Source organism: Saccoglossus kowalevskii, chromosome 16, assembly GCF_978046115.1.
Source record: "Saccoglossus kowalevskii chromosome 16, keSacKowa6.1, whole genome shotgun sequence".
Taxonomy (NCBI): domain Eukaryota; kingdom Metazoa; phylum Hemichordata; class Enteropneusta; family Harrimaniidae; genus Saccoglossus; species Saccoglossus kowalevskii.
Genome location: NC_140656.1, coordinates 8,188,117 through 8,203,167, shown reverse-complemented (window position 1 = coordinate 8,203,167; position 15,051 = coordinate 8,188,117). Strand labels below are relative to the sequence as shown.

General features: G+C 35.7%; 1 protein-coding gene across 1 annotated transcript; it reads right to left on the bottom strand.

Moving 5' to 3' along the window:
* Window positions 1-215: 215 nt before the first annotated feature.
* On the bottom strand, window positions 216-6,105 carry LOC100375338 (G patch domain-containing protein 3-like). The gene is made up of 7 exons (XM_006821834.2): window positions 5,682-6,105; window positions 3,532-4,022; window positions 2,317-2,491; window positions 2,145-2,204; window positions 1,677-1,789; window positions 755-882; window positions 216-611 (listed from the first exon to the last, which is right to left on the bottom strand). The coding sequence occupies exons 1-7, from the start codon at window positions 6,082-6,084 to the stop codon at window positions 413-415; spliced, it is 1,569 nt and encodes a 522-aa protein (XP_006821897.2). The 5' UTR covers window positions 6,085-6,105; the 3' UTR covers window positions 216-412.
* Window positions 6,106-15,051: the final 8,946 nt, after the last annotated feature.

Here is a 15,051-nt window from a genome sequence, read left to right as displayed (position 1 = left end):
TAACAAAACATTGCAATGACCATTTCAGAGAGGTTAATTCACTGACAATCCAGTTTGATTTCTGCCCCTTCTCAAATTGTTGAATTACTTAAGCTCCAAACAATACATACACGCATGCCCAGTCTGATTAAAATCTAACAAGGCCTCATTGATTTTATCATACAAGTGAAATACGTTTGCCTCTTCATGACTTTTACAGACCACTTAGCAGCACATTTTTTTTTTAAGTTGCGTTTTAATCCTTGTGAACACTATTTACATGCAGATGTAGTTGGGGATGTCTACATTGACAATGGTACTTCTAAATTGACTCCTGCTTTTCTGGAACTTCTGTTCAGACAGATCTCACAAATCTGGGGTCTTGTTAATATGGTTTGAAGTTCACTTTTCAAAAAAGAATTAAAATAGGGCATCAACTAGAGTCATCATCATGACCTTTGCAGAACTTGACATCTGGTCGGTATTTAAGCGTCCATGGATGCTGTGATCTAAGCAGCGTATCTGGTTGGTCGGTTTCTAAAGGATTATCATAGATGGTCGTAATAATCCCATCCTCGGCTCGTCGTTTCTTTGTTTTCTTGACATTTCTATTGATTTTCTCGCCATAGTAACTACCAAATAAAATAAGAAATTATTGTGAAGTATAAAAACAGATTTTTATTGAAAATAGCAGTCGCAATCTCATTTGAGTACTGCACTTTCTTGGTTTTATGAGTTACCGGTAGGAATTATTTCAAAATTTGCAACTTCTTACCCTAGTCCTTTCCTTTCACGAGGGTGTTGTCCATCATTCTCCAATGCTGCCGTTATACCACTGACACTAGCGCCCAGGCCTTCACCGTCCTTCCACCCTTGTTGTACCAGAATCTTTCGACCAATACCCTGAATTAAAATAGATGCATGTAGGCAGAATAAAATATGAGCTTGCGATATCCTGGTATTCATATATAGATTACAAGACGTGTCTAAAGGGCAATAGTATTGAAGAAAAACTATCAAAGTTGCGCGTAAAAAATATGCAGCAAACTGACTCAGAATTGAAATTATGAAATTGAACCCATTTTTGATATCGGTCCTATGTGACTCGTAGAATGCATGTAAAAGACATTGTTTACACAAGATTAGAATGCTTGCTGCACAATGACAATCAGCTGTTTCAATTTTAAGTAACTTTGCCAAAATTAAATCAGAAAGTTTGCTAGTTATCGAACGCAGAAATTAAAAGTTGTTTATTGTCTTCACTACAATAATGCATACCATCATGCATTGCTGCGTCACGAGTTCGCTAAACACAGTTTTCCTAGGAATTATGTAATGTTCAATGGTCGCAGTGGTAACACAAGTAAAAAATGTTTTATGAATATCAAAAAGAAGGGATCTATTGGTATCTCGGACTAATTTTAATGTGAAATGCTTTGAATATGAATTAGTTACATAGTTCATCTTAGATCAGAGAATCCCTGTGTATGATCTGGTGGCTTGACAACCCTTTAAGATGCTAAAAACATGATCACAGTAGAATAAATGGAAGATGTTTGATTATTGGCAAGGCTATTATGCAAACACCGTAGATATTGCATTTATTGTGGTACACATATTACTTGATATGTTGTACAATTTTAAAGTGAAGAAATATCTTGTGATGTTGATAGGGCTTTGAAATATCTTGACTGTACCTTGGTGTGTTTTTCAAATTTTCCAATTTTATCGGCATCATCTGGTATTCCATCTCTTCGTCTTTGTTCTAATCTCATCTGCACATAATCTCTGGCATCTTTGTCACCACCATCTGAAAACATTTTCACAAAATTATAAAAATAGTTGATGAAATAATACTTAACATGAATTTCTAGCAAAATTGCTCAAAAATTGCCATTTTTGTAGTTTTTCTCCAAAAAAGTATGTCATACTGGGGACCAAATGATGAGTTTAGGGGTTTTGTACTCCATTATGAAGCACTTTTGAAAAAAAAAAAAAATTGCATGGGAATGCATTCGAAATGACCTTGAATCTGAAGATCCTTATTCTTTTTCAAGATTGGACTTGAACATGTGCCAAAACGTCTTGACTATTCACAGTCCAGGAAGTTTTTGTTACTGGTACGTGTGGTTGTCGCATACAACATTATTTATCATGGTACATACCCAAGTCATAGTAAACACTCATATCAACATCCCAGTCATCAGCAGTCTGCTCATCAAAATCTGGAACAAAGAACACATAAAACACACATTGTTATTGGACAATTTCAATACACATCTCATCAATGGACCACTCAGAATGTACGTATGTATGAAAACAACACATTTATCATACCGCCTTCTTGTTGTTTCCAGTAATACGCGTCGGTATAAAATACGAGTCCAGGTCCTCCTTTCTCCCATTTCAGTTCAATCTCGTCTTCATAAAGTCTTTCCTTTGTTCGGTCCTGCTCTGTGACGTCATTATGCAAGGCTTCGTGTCTCTCCCAGTCCTCACATGTATCATCATCCTTAAAGGAAACACAGTTTAAACGTAAAGCGGAGCCTTGTATCTTTCTCTGATATATACCGATAATCTCACATTATCTGATATCAACCACATGCTGTTGTACATTCGCCGTTGATACATTCAATCAATGTAGATAGTTAGCAATGGTCGCTGCGTAATAAGAACGAATACATACATGAATACATCAGACTAAAAAAAGCCATACATGGATCACCATTAGTAGGGGTTTCCTAACTGCAGGCTAATTAGCTAATCATGTCAACAAGGACTAACTAGCTGTCTGTCTACTTTTCTAAATACTGTGTTTGAATGATTACAATTCAGACACTTGCTACTGTAAAATTACTAATTTTCACTGGGTTTAAATTTCGCTGATTTACCATTCAGGCATATTCAGTGGATTTTAAATTCATGGTTTTATCATTTAGATAATGTGTTCTATACTAAATTTTACATTTTCACTGGGTTTTAATTAAGCGCATTTTCCAGTCAGCGAAATAAGCAAAATTAAAACCCAGTGATCCTTTTACAGTATTGTGATTGAGCCTTGTAATAAAAATCTCAGGGAAACCCTGCAATAGCTCACAATTTATATAATGTGTCATTGTACTAAAGTTGTTTTATTAATGGATGCACATATACATGTATATTTATTAAAGAGCAGTGGTTGCCATGCTATGCATACCAAGCTTTAACTAGGTAATTGATTGAAATGAAGTGGTAATGGAGTAGTGCACGTCGCACCCAGGCCAAAACTCACACTTGTGATGTATGTTAGAAGTGTGCAGTGGATTTGGGGGAAATTCAATGTCCATCAAACACAAATGTTGCACATGCATGGCGCGATGACCACCATCATTTAATTAAATACCAACAACCAGTCACAGTGCACATGTAAAATGTAAACAAGTGAATCGTGCTATACACCTCTTCAATCTCAACATATGGTAAGACACAATTTCGTTAACATACCTACATTGAAAAATTTAACTGAAATACTGAAAAAATTATAATTTTAAACAATATGTACTGGTACATTACCTGGTCAGATTCAGACAATTCCTGTTCTTGATCATCAGCCAAATCATCTATTTCTGAATTTACTTTATTTAAATTTCTTTTGTCAGACACTAAACCCTCCTCTTTAATTGTTCTGCTAACGCCTATATCCCCAGTATTCTGTGTTTCCAGGAATATAATTTCTTCTCCGGAACCGGTTAGCACAGTTTCTTCTTGCTCATTGTTTGAAAATCTCTTACTATTTGGATAATTGAATGGTACATTCCCGTATCGTCTGTTGGATCGTGTCTTAGGAAATGATAAACCAAGTTTTTTTATCATAGATGGTGGCATCCTGCAAGCACGGATGAGATCCAGGAAGTACTTAGTAGGTGTACCCACATTTCCATTCGGCATTATAGCTGGTGGCTTTAACTCAATCAGATTAGAGAGGTCATTTTCAGTAAATGTCTCCCTCTCAGATGGAATTGTTTTCTCTTCTTTTCGTGTTTTATATTGTGAAGTGGAAGAATCTGTGAATAAAACATAAAATCAGATAATTTTCTTGTACTATGTAGAAAAGACTAAATTTATGCAGAAGTACTGTAAAATGACTAATATTCACTGGGTTTAAATTTTGCTGATTTACCATTCTAGGCATATTCAGTGGGTTTTAAATTCATGGTTTTATCATTTAGATACATTGTAATGTGTTCTATGACAAATTTCACATATTCACTGGGTTTTAATTTAGCGCATTTTCCAGTCAGGGAAATAAGTTAACCCAGTGAATAATTAACCTCTTTACAGTAGTGGAAGTGGAAGATTGACAGTACCAGTTCTGTGTGACCATCTTCCTATCATAATGACATTATGGTAATTTAAATTAATATGCTAGCATAACACCTAACAGGCAAAGTCAAACACATACACTACATGAATCCAATTTGGGGTCCCCCAAGGTCGCATGTTTGGGAATCTTGGCTAGTGGTTTTAACCCCCCCCCCCCCTCTCACTGAGTCTGTGGCACACTCACCCAGAGTAAAGAGTCACCTCCTTGTTGGAGTTTAACTAAGGTTCAACACCAGATAGGATTTGAACTTGAATCATGAGTCCACTACACTCTGTGATCATCCCATCACAATAAGTTATTATTTGTTACACACAGTGACATTGTTGTTTTGTGGAGCAAGATGCAGATATATTGTTCCTGGCTGCAGTTCAATATGGTTATGTTGTAAGCACAAGTTAACCATTGGAAACTCTGGGATGGGAGATGGTAGGAAGTTTTCATCCTGCAATTAGTATTGATCTAGTATTATTTCATGTACCGTATAAAAAATCTAGTTTTGTTATACACACTGTGACTATGCAACTATTCAAGTGACTTGTACGACTTAGAAGCAACCAATCAGCTCTGGTGTTTTAAACCCCCAGGCCTGTAGTGCATTACCACACTAGTTCATTGTGTTCATTGACATGGTAGCGTACTCCTTACAGTGTTCATTGACATGGTAGCGTACTCCTTACAGTGTTCATACAAGTTGACGATTGAATAGAGCATGGTTTGAATAACTAAATGGTCAGACACACTCTTTTTTTTACTATACATAGAAAAGGGTTTAGCATAGCATTACATCATTTCTTTTCCTGGTATTGTTCGCTAAAGATAGCCTTTGCTTACTCCTTTCATTCATTTTAAAGTGTATTTTCGGTACATGTGAACACTGCACCATTCTCAAAGACAGAGCTAAGTTACGATTCTCCAAACATTACCAGGACCAATCACAAACAAGAATAGACAATGAATTTTCGGATTAACACCTCTGTTTTCCCATGCTAACCAACTTTCCCCCACGCTAACGAAAACATCTTTTGTCTTCTACTGACCTGTTTAGGTCTGTCTTTGCGAATTGCAGTGCAAATAGTAAATCATTTTAGTTATTTTCACCAGCACTGCGATGTGAATTGTGGATCTATTTTTGTTATATACCGGTAAATGACTGCTTCACAAATAACAGGTGCATTTCTGCTATTCACACTGCTGCAGTAGGAAAAGTGGATCTGTTTTTTTATACGCACCATTGCGGTGCGAATACCCATACTGTCTACCTTTTCTTTAACTCCCTCCTCCACAGATTATCTAATGGCAAACCTCTTTATTTCAAAATGTAGTACCTTGTTGTTCCTACCTTGTTTGTTTACTTTAACTCTTGTAATCCTGCACCGTGAAGCCATCAAAGAACCGTCTTTCCCAATCCACCGTTTTCCGTTATACATTTTAATTAATTTATCGGCATTATGACTGGAAAGCTTGACAACACAACACAACGTATTATCACTGTTTTTTGGATCTCTTTTCAATGAAGACGTCGATGTTACGTCTATCTCGTTTTGGACATTACCGTCGGAAGAGTTATCCCTGTGACTTCGCGATTTAACTTCTGGGCGGTGTCTAAAATGAAAACAGTTGAAGCCTCCAGATTCTATGAATTGTGAAAAATAGTTTCTCAAGTCAGCAGAATGGAAGTTGCCGGGAATATTACCAATCATACACAGAACAACAACAGTTCGACCATCGCTTGTCGCAGCCATCTTCAGATCATGTAGTGCGCCATCAACGGTAGTAATATATTTAACGCATATCTCCCATGGGGGCGATATTTCATGTTCTTGTGATCTTATTAGTGTATTCGAGGTTAGTATTCAGCACACAGATATTACCTGAATAACATGGTTTTTCTACATTACGATACGACATCATTTGGTATGGACCCTGTGAGAGTACACTATCGAAACAGGTTCTGATTGTCATCATAATGAAATGAATTCTATTGTATGTTTTCGAGTTTGCTAATTCTACTGCTAAACGGGTAGAAAATGCTTAGTATTTATGTGTATGAATGATTTACATGCTAAATTGCGTATTAAGTATAAAGCGGGAGGGTCGTCATCTGCGCACGCGCGGGAATTGAGCCCCAAGCGACGATAACAACACACGCTAAAAACGCAAAGGCTCATGGGTAGACGCTTGTTTGTAAACAATGAGCGAATGTTTGAGAAATAATTAAATACTGTAAAATACTTTATTTTCGCTTGGAATTTATTTTCGCTATTTTCGCTGAAAGGATGATTCCGTGAAAATAAAATCCAGCTAATATACTTTTTTTCCTATATTTCACATTAAACTCATCAAAAATCAGTGAAAATAAATTCCATACAAAACGCCCAAAAAACCTTTTCAGCGAAATTAATTCCAGCGAAAATAAAGTATTCCACAGTAGTTGGCTACAAACACTAAGATTGTTATTGGTACATTTAGATGCTCTTCTACGAAATTAGATATACACAGATTGACGACCGCTAGCAGCACATTCACATTCACTCCCGGTGATGGATGAACTGAAATATTGACTCAAGCATATTGCAATATCCCAAGTTTGCATAAATTACATTGAATACATTTTTTCGACAATTGAATCATAAAAATTAGTTTCTACATCTCTTCTCGCCACATTAGTAATTTACGTCATGTCCTCGCTTCGTGTACTTGTTGTCCAGGATGTGAGTGAGCGCCCTTTAAACATAGTGACACAAATATTGCTACAATCAAATCAAATCAAATCAAATCAAAGGGTCACCATGGAATATCAGAGAATTGTTCCTATAAAGAATCAAGATAATGATAACGAAAGTGCCAGGGACAATGTAAATATATTTCAAAAAATGTCCTGCTTTGGTGTGATGCCAAAAAACTATCCATAAATAAAAAAAAAAACGAACTATATAGTTTTTACATATGGAAATTTGTGCTTACAACTCTTTCTAGGGGATTTGGATTATAACACGATCTAAATCCAACGTTAAGCCTATAAACGTTCCATTGTTTTTAGTGCCGAACCCCAATGTTAAGTACAACAACAAATATTTCGTTGGTGTTTGTGAGTTCTTGTGTGATTGGTCAATGCATGGACAGCTCTTCCACTTCCGTGTTTTACTCCCTAGCAAGCAAAACTGACCTAATGTGGCGGGCTCAATTAGAATCAGTGGAGGATGTGTCCAGGAAGTCAGGGTAGTTTCATTTGTTGGTGTTAATGAATAAACATCTTACTTGGTCCAGTAATTAGAAAAAAAGTAGTTCGTTTTCTTTTTATTTATGTTGGTTGCCGGTGTTTCCGTGGTGTCAGCAACTTAAGCGTGATATCAGTTACGGTCATAAAATAATATCAATAATTTTTTCATAAATTAATAAACCCGAGTTTCCAGTTATTGTATTTCATCGAAAGAATATAATTGCAATATTTGAAGTTTTAGTCAAAACATTATTTTTCAAAATAAAATTATACCACATGGTAATATCAAGATACAATCGCAAACAAAAAATCCACATTGTATCTTTTTGATAAAAAAGTCACATTTTCAATAAAAAAATAGAAGCATTGTCATATTTTGTTTGGCTCTGGTTGTGGTGTATTTTTTTAATCTGCAGTCATCGGTTCATGGCTGCGGTGCTCACGCCTAAACTACTAGTAAATTAGGGGCGTGTAACTTCATAAACCGGCGACCTTGTCCTCAAACTGACCCAAGCCTCGAGACAAACATTAGTTATAAATGGAACGCAAGTCTAGTAAATGTTTTCTGACAACAAGGGACGGTGATTTTACAGGATACAGACTATTGTTTGCAGCTCAATAAAAAATATTTATCGTGAGTGATAGTACTTTGATCTTGATGGCTAATTTTCATTACAATAAAGTTATGGTGCGTCCGTTTTTAGTTATACAATCTTCTGGTAAGAATAACAACTTGAATAAGCACAACTAATCACGTGACTAGAAGTCTTCCCGTACAGTGGCTGTGCAATCCCCACTTGCATATTACATCTTGTGACGCAGCCTCAATCTCGGTACAGACACCAAGATTGTGAAATTAAAGGGCGGTGGTCGTCGCGCAGCGCGTGCTCGAATATCATGTAAACAAACAACATATTTTACAGGCGCTGTAAACGTCGCTACGTAGTCCCTCTATAGACATAGAGGGACTGTGGTCTCTGTGAGTCCCATATCAAACACGACGCGGCGCGACGACCACTGCCCTTTAAATCTAATGAGTGAAATCAATATTTATTTATTTTTACACACTACATCCGGTTTGTGAAACTGTCTTTATTCCCATCAGACTGAAATGTGTCTGTCACACTTTTCACGACGTGTGATCGCGACAAAGTTTATTTGTTATTTTCTATAAACATTAACTTGAACTTTCAGTACATTCTAAACTACAGTATAATGACCACAGTAATAGCTGTGTTACCAAAGCTTTTACAATGTTGAGATTTTATAAACTTACTTGCAAATCTTTTGACAGTACGAGTCTTATTAGAACCTTGTATATAATATATCACTCTAGTGAGGAGCAATCTTGAGTATTGTTCCCAAGTGTGATCTCCATCTCAACAATATCCTGTAAACAAAATTGAACGGGTTCAAAAGAAATATTTTATGTTTGAAGGGGATCACCCTGTTACCATTTCAATTTGCAGAAATACCCTTGACTTGTATTTCTTACACAAATCCCTACATTCATATTACAACTATTCTGATATTTTATCTGAAATTCCAATACATGTTGCACCTCGTTGCACGGGGATACGCATTTTAAAATGTCGTTTAAATGACAGAAAATCATCATACATTCCCCGAGCACTGTCTCTTTTTAATTACATTTCTTCTAATAGCACTATTGATATTTTCAGTGCTTTTAATAGTTGTAAAATTAATGTAGCTTCATTTTTTAGAGAGTATCTTTTGTTTTTGTTTTTAATGTCAAATGTTTGTATTTGTGCAATTATTTTATTGTTCTCAGGCTTATAATTGGGCGGTTTTCCTGTTGGCTGCAGTTTAATAAATAAATAAATAAAATAAAAACTCATCGTTGAACAAAGATCAACAGTCGTATATATCGTGCATTTGTTTACCTTATGGGCCGGACTATTCACACTTCATTGGACTTCACAATATTACATTTATTACACAACTGAGTCCTCTTTGATCACGTGCAATGTCCACAATTAGCACTAATTTGAAACAATCATCGCCCCTGTATATCGTAAGACTGTGACGAGTATTTAAGTTACACTCCACTATTAAGCTTTTAATGTAGACGCCTACTCATCATTTTTGAAAAAGTTGGCTATAAATCACATGATAATGTTCATTGGTTTATTATGTATGAAGCTAATGTCCCATGGCAACTTATAACAAATAGCATCATTCTTTTGTGTAAAACTAGTACAGTGACGTGTTTTGAGAAACTCGTCCTAATATTTTTCAAAAATCTTTTTTTTAAAACAATTCCATAAAGCACAATGTTAAAGAAAAATTGCAATTTTTGCCATATTTTAAGACCTAGACTTTTGAAATAAATGAGGGCAACAAAAAGTGCCCAATCATTCGCAATATATAATTTTTCAACCTATGTCACCAGCCTACAATTTGAGATATTGCATGATATCGCCGTCATAGAAACCTATTGTAAAACCGTTATAATATTGTCAAAATGGCCACTACCCACTAAAATACAACTACCATTTTCTTGGAAATTAAGCCAACCTTTTTAAGTCAATATTCTTATATTGCCAGGAAGTACAATTTATTGCAATATTTATGAGTAGGCTTCTACCTTAAAGTAATGGTAAAACGAATATCAGCCGAGAACGTCGCATAACGATATAATTCATAAAGAGACAGCCACAGGGTTACAACAGGATCGAAAAGTGTGGTACATGTGTATATACCTAATAATTTTTCAAATTAAATGTCTGGCCATGCACGTCTGTCTGTGATTGGTCCACTGTCAAATCCTGCTATAGGATGACGGATACACTGCTATCATGATATTTGATAAGTGGGTATGAAATAGAATATGTGATATTTCGGGAAATACTTGGGAAAACTGATCTAATACCGCAATATCTGTGTAGACATAACACACTGTCAACAGAGTTCGATTTAGGACCTCTTACACACACTGATCGATACCTTCGTTTCACCAGTATATGGTTTCACCATGGAATACGTCCATGGTTTCACTTCAACGCATATACCATAGTGCGATTCACTGCAATCCCCGAATCCTCAGCCCGTCTCTGGTTATAGGAAACAAAGGCAGACTTTTTATTTTATTTTCTGTAAATGATCACTGGACTCCGAAACCCCACTGGGTCGGATCCGCACCACTGATGTGTGGGCATCAATAACATTAGGGTCACTGTGGATGTGTATATGATTTCTGTAATATGAATCCATTTTGATCTCTCCCAAGTCATGATCACAATACATTGTACAAGGTCAAAATCCGCGTTTTTACAAATTGGTAAGTCGAAATTCGACTTTATACCAAGTTGATGACTTTAAACGTATTTTCCCAGCTAGAATTAACTAGACGTTTTGGGCAATGGCCGTTCATCAGTAAGTAGCTTATGAAAATGTCTTCTAACTATTTTGAATAGTTACTTAGCCGGGATTATGAAATATTATCTAGTATATACCATATTATCCCCGTAGCATATTTACCTTTTCACTATGAATAATCACAACTGTGCATGATCCTGTCAATGCTTGTACTACGTGTCTTGGCGTATATTTGATACGTATGCACTAGATCCAATTTACTACGTAGAACATGTGATATGAAGACCAGGTGATACGGTATGATTTGAAACGGTGGGGTCCTTTACTATTTAGCGCTAACTCGCCGGGGGATCGTGAAACTTAACTTTAGAAAGAAAAAAAAAAGGCTATTGTTTGGTGACACGTAATGAAAAAAAAACATATGCATGTTATAAAATGTGTCTTGTTATTGGCACGAATTATTAGATAACTTTTTTTTTATGAAATAATGTTCGGATTGCTATGGAAATTCCTCAAAAAACGTCAAAAAGTGGATGACATGCACACAAATCATAATACTAGTATGTAATCTTTTTAAAACATAAATGTATGACAAATTGTTTGAATTTTATTTGGGTCGAATGCCAGCGAGCAATCAATTTTGAGTTCATGGGTGTGGCACCAAAGATTTAGTAGACTTCAGCATGGAGCCATGGAGGTAGAAAAGAGATCTTTGCTACCTCCATGACTTCAGCAAATTAAAAAATAAAAAGAAAGCGAATAAATAGTGTATTGTTTAGATCACGGTTACTAAATCCGTAACCGTGTTTAGATGTACTTTACGCTGTCTTTATTATCTGACACTGATCGAATGTGAGCGAATATCACCCACAAACTTGACGTCTTACGCACTAAACAAATAGCTCCAGTCCATATAACCATGGAGATCTTTTTTACCTCCATGATCTGATTAACTCGCATGTGATTAACCCATCTCAAATATGGAGATGGGTTCGGTCGCCAGCAAGACTTGACTATTTAAAATGATAAACGTGTCAAGCAAAAGTAGATGTTTATTTGTTGAACAAACATACAAAACTGGGGGAAATGCTTTGAACGGACTCGGTAGATATCAGCAAAAATCAGTACAAGGAGTAGAAATATACAACATATATTTACTAACAAAAAAATAAATAACCAACAACAATATACGGATAATAAAAATGTTATTTCACTCATTACCGACATTATCCCGGATGCTGTGAGTTATTGTACAACAGAGGCTAAAAACGCTAAAGTTCGGTATGTGACATAGTTTGAGCAACGTGGACTAACATCAAAGTCAAAGGTCGAACAATGAAATTATAAATCATTATTAAAAATTGATCAAATGATTACGGTTAATTATTTAGCAAATAATCCAAAGGTAATACGTAATCCAGTTGAGTATCAATTATTCAGCAAATGAGGTAGGTACTTCCAAGAATTCATTCCATGTAGTTCTGCACCCAGACTTTGGAACTGGTAATTAATCGGGCTTTGACATGTTTCAAAGTTTGCTACAGGCTTCCTCATCTCTTAATTTAATTAATGTGCAGAACCATGGTCTTAGAAGATTAATTGCAAAATCGTGATGTAGAAACAGTCAGAATAGATTCATACCCCGGCTTAGTGTTCTAGGTTCTTCGCGTAATTAGGTGTTCGTATGCAAGGGACTTTTCAACACAAAAACGACGAATTCGGTCGAATTTTGTTATCGGTTGGCTTAATATAACCCCAACGGACCGTATTTTTGTGAAAGATTGGTATTTTGTCCTGATTTGTAGGAATCTGAAAAACGCGTTTCACAACTTGTCTCTTATTTACGGTTTTAGGCGTCATTCAAGATGGCGGCCCCCATATAGTACATATCGTATTTATGTTATTATCACGTGTGCGCCAGCTGACTGTGGGTAAAAGGTAATAAATTTGGGGCGAAAGTATTCCAATTAGTGGCGGTACGACCTGCCTGTCAAGTATGAACAAAATCAGCCAAGCCAACAAAAATCACAGAGGAGTTAAATTTTCTCGGTAATGAAAATAGACATAAGAAAAACAAACAGTATATTTTTGCCTACACCCAAGCTGAGTATAATGAGCTACGTCCGTGCTTTTTAATCGTAGAAATGTAGGGTGAGATACATTTGGCGCAAATGTATTAAAACAATCAGTTTTTTGGCTGTTGCCATAGAAACGGTGGGCCAGAAATCGGCTCGGCCAAAAAATCACAGAAGAGTTAAAAAGCCATTCTTGGTGAACAGTTACCCCAACTTTGGGCTCAAATTTCTCGGTAATGAAAATAATTCAAATAGTAACTTTGTGCCCACACTCAAGAAGAGTAGAATGACCTATGTTAATAGGGGTGTTTTATCCCAAATTTGTAGGAGGAGATACATTTGGCGCAAAGCTATCCAAATTTTTTTTGCTGTTGCTATGGCAACGGTGAGCCGTTTTTTTTTCCAGATTTTCTCCAATAATTAGGGTGAAGGTGGGACCTACCTGCCAATTTTGAGCGAAATCGGCCACGCTAAAAATCACAGAAGAAATAATACGTGAAAACACTGGAAATCACACACACAAACCTACAAAAGTGATTATAAATGCAATCCTAGCAGCGGATCGCCAAAAAATGATTTTAAGGGCAATCCTAGCAGAGCGGAACGCCAATATGTTGTACAGAGTACTAACAAATTCCCACTTCCGGTCCGATTAGAATCAAAATACACCACGAATATTTACTTTTGAGATTTTTGGTATGTGTTAGTTCTTGGATATTTCAGCTTCGTCGTCCTGTACTTCATTTAGTACTAGTAATTCGAACTTCCCAGATTGTGTCAAATCGGAGAGTTCCTTGATTTCGATATCGAAACCGCCTTGCTTAATTATTTGCTGGGGGCAGCCGCTTAGGTACGTGTTCTGCAACTTGCAGCGCATGGACCTAAACATGTTAGGTAATCAAATTCACGGGAAGTTGACAATCCCTAATACTGCTAAATTGCCAGTTGTGAACTTCTTCAAGATTCCGGTATGAAGTTACACATCATTCTAGCAAGGAAAAATATTGATTACTGTTGTGCAGGTTATATAATAAAATACGAAATAATTAATATTTCATTTTTGTTAGTATATGTTCATTTATTAAAATGTGTACACATTATATCTAATTGGGGTGGGTATTGCCAAGCAAGTTTATAAAATTATAAACAAATATTTTCGTAAATAACACTGACCGCAAAATACGCCTTTGAGAAGTATTACTGATGAATACTTTATGATGCAATTTTTTTCAATTTGAATTAGTTGTATGGCAATGCATTAGTAATAATAATAATAATAATAATAATAATAATAATAATAATAATAATAATAATAATAATAATAATAATAATAACAATAATAATAATAATATTTATTGCGTCTTTAGAAATACAGTATTTCTATCAGTAAAGTAGCAATAAAAGTATAATAAATAAGTATAAATAATGTAAATATATACATTCCTTTATTTCATTGTTGAGACTGAGTTATACAGTTTGTTACGTACTACAATTTATCCAAATTGGCAAACGGTTATGGGGATTATTAATTTCAATAAACAATATTCAACTATCCTTTGCAACACCAATAAGATCACAATGGTAATGTTTATTGGTCTTTGAAATTAGAGACATTATCAGAGCATGGGTCTAATTTTAGAACTCCTGCTAGGATGGTATTCCCAGAATAGTGTCAGTTGTTAGAGAATCATAAAACTTTAATTCTCAACAAGGATGAGAGGACCAGTTACTGAGACAAGGCCCTACTCCCCGCGAAACCTTACAAATACGAAACCCACTTACCGCGAAAGCCACTCACCGCGAAGCTACTAGTAAAAAATATAATAATATAATATGAGTCGTAGGCGAATGTACTGGCGACTGATTAACTATGCCGACCCTACTTTGGGTCATTTTTTATTATCCAAGAAACGTTCCGAGCGCCTGTGTCCAGAACCAGGGAAAGAGGAAATATATTTTCTCATGAAATGCGATAAATTCGAAAAGCAGAAAAAAATCATCTGATACCACAAGTACATAGTTTAAATTCTTTTAATAAAAATGTGGGTAATTTAAAAAGTAACAATTAATATAGA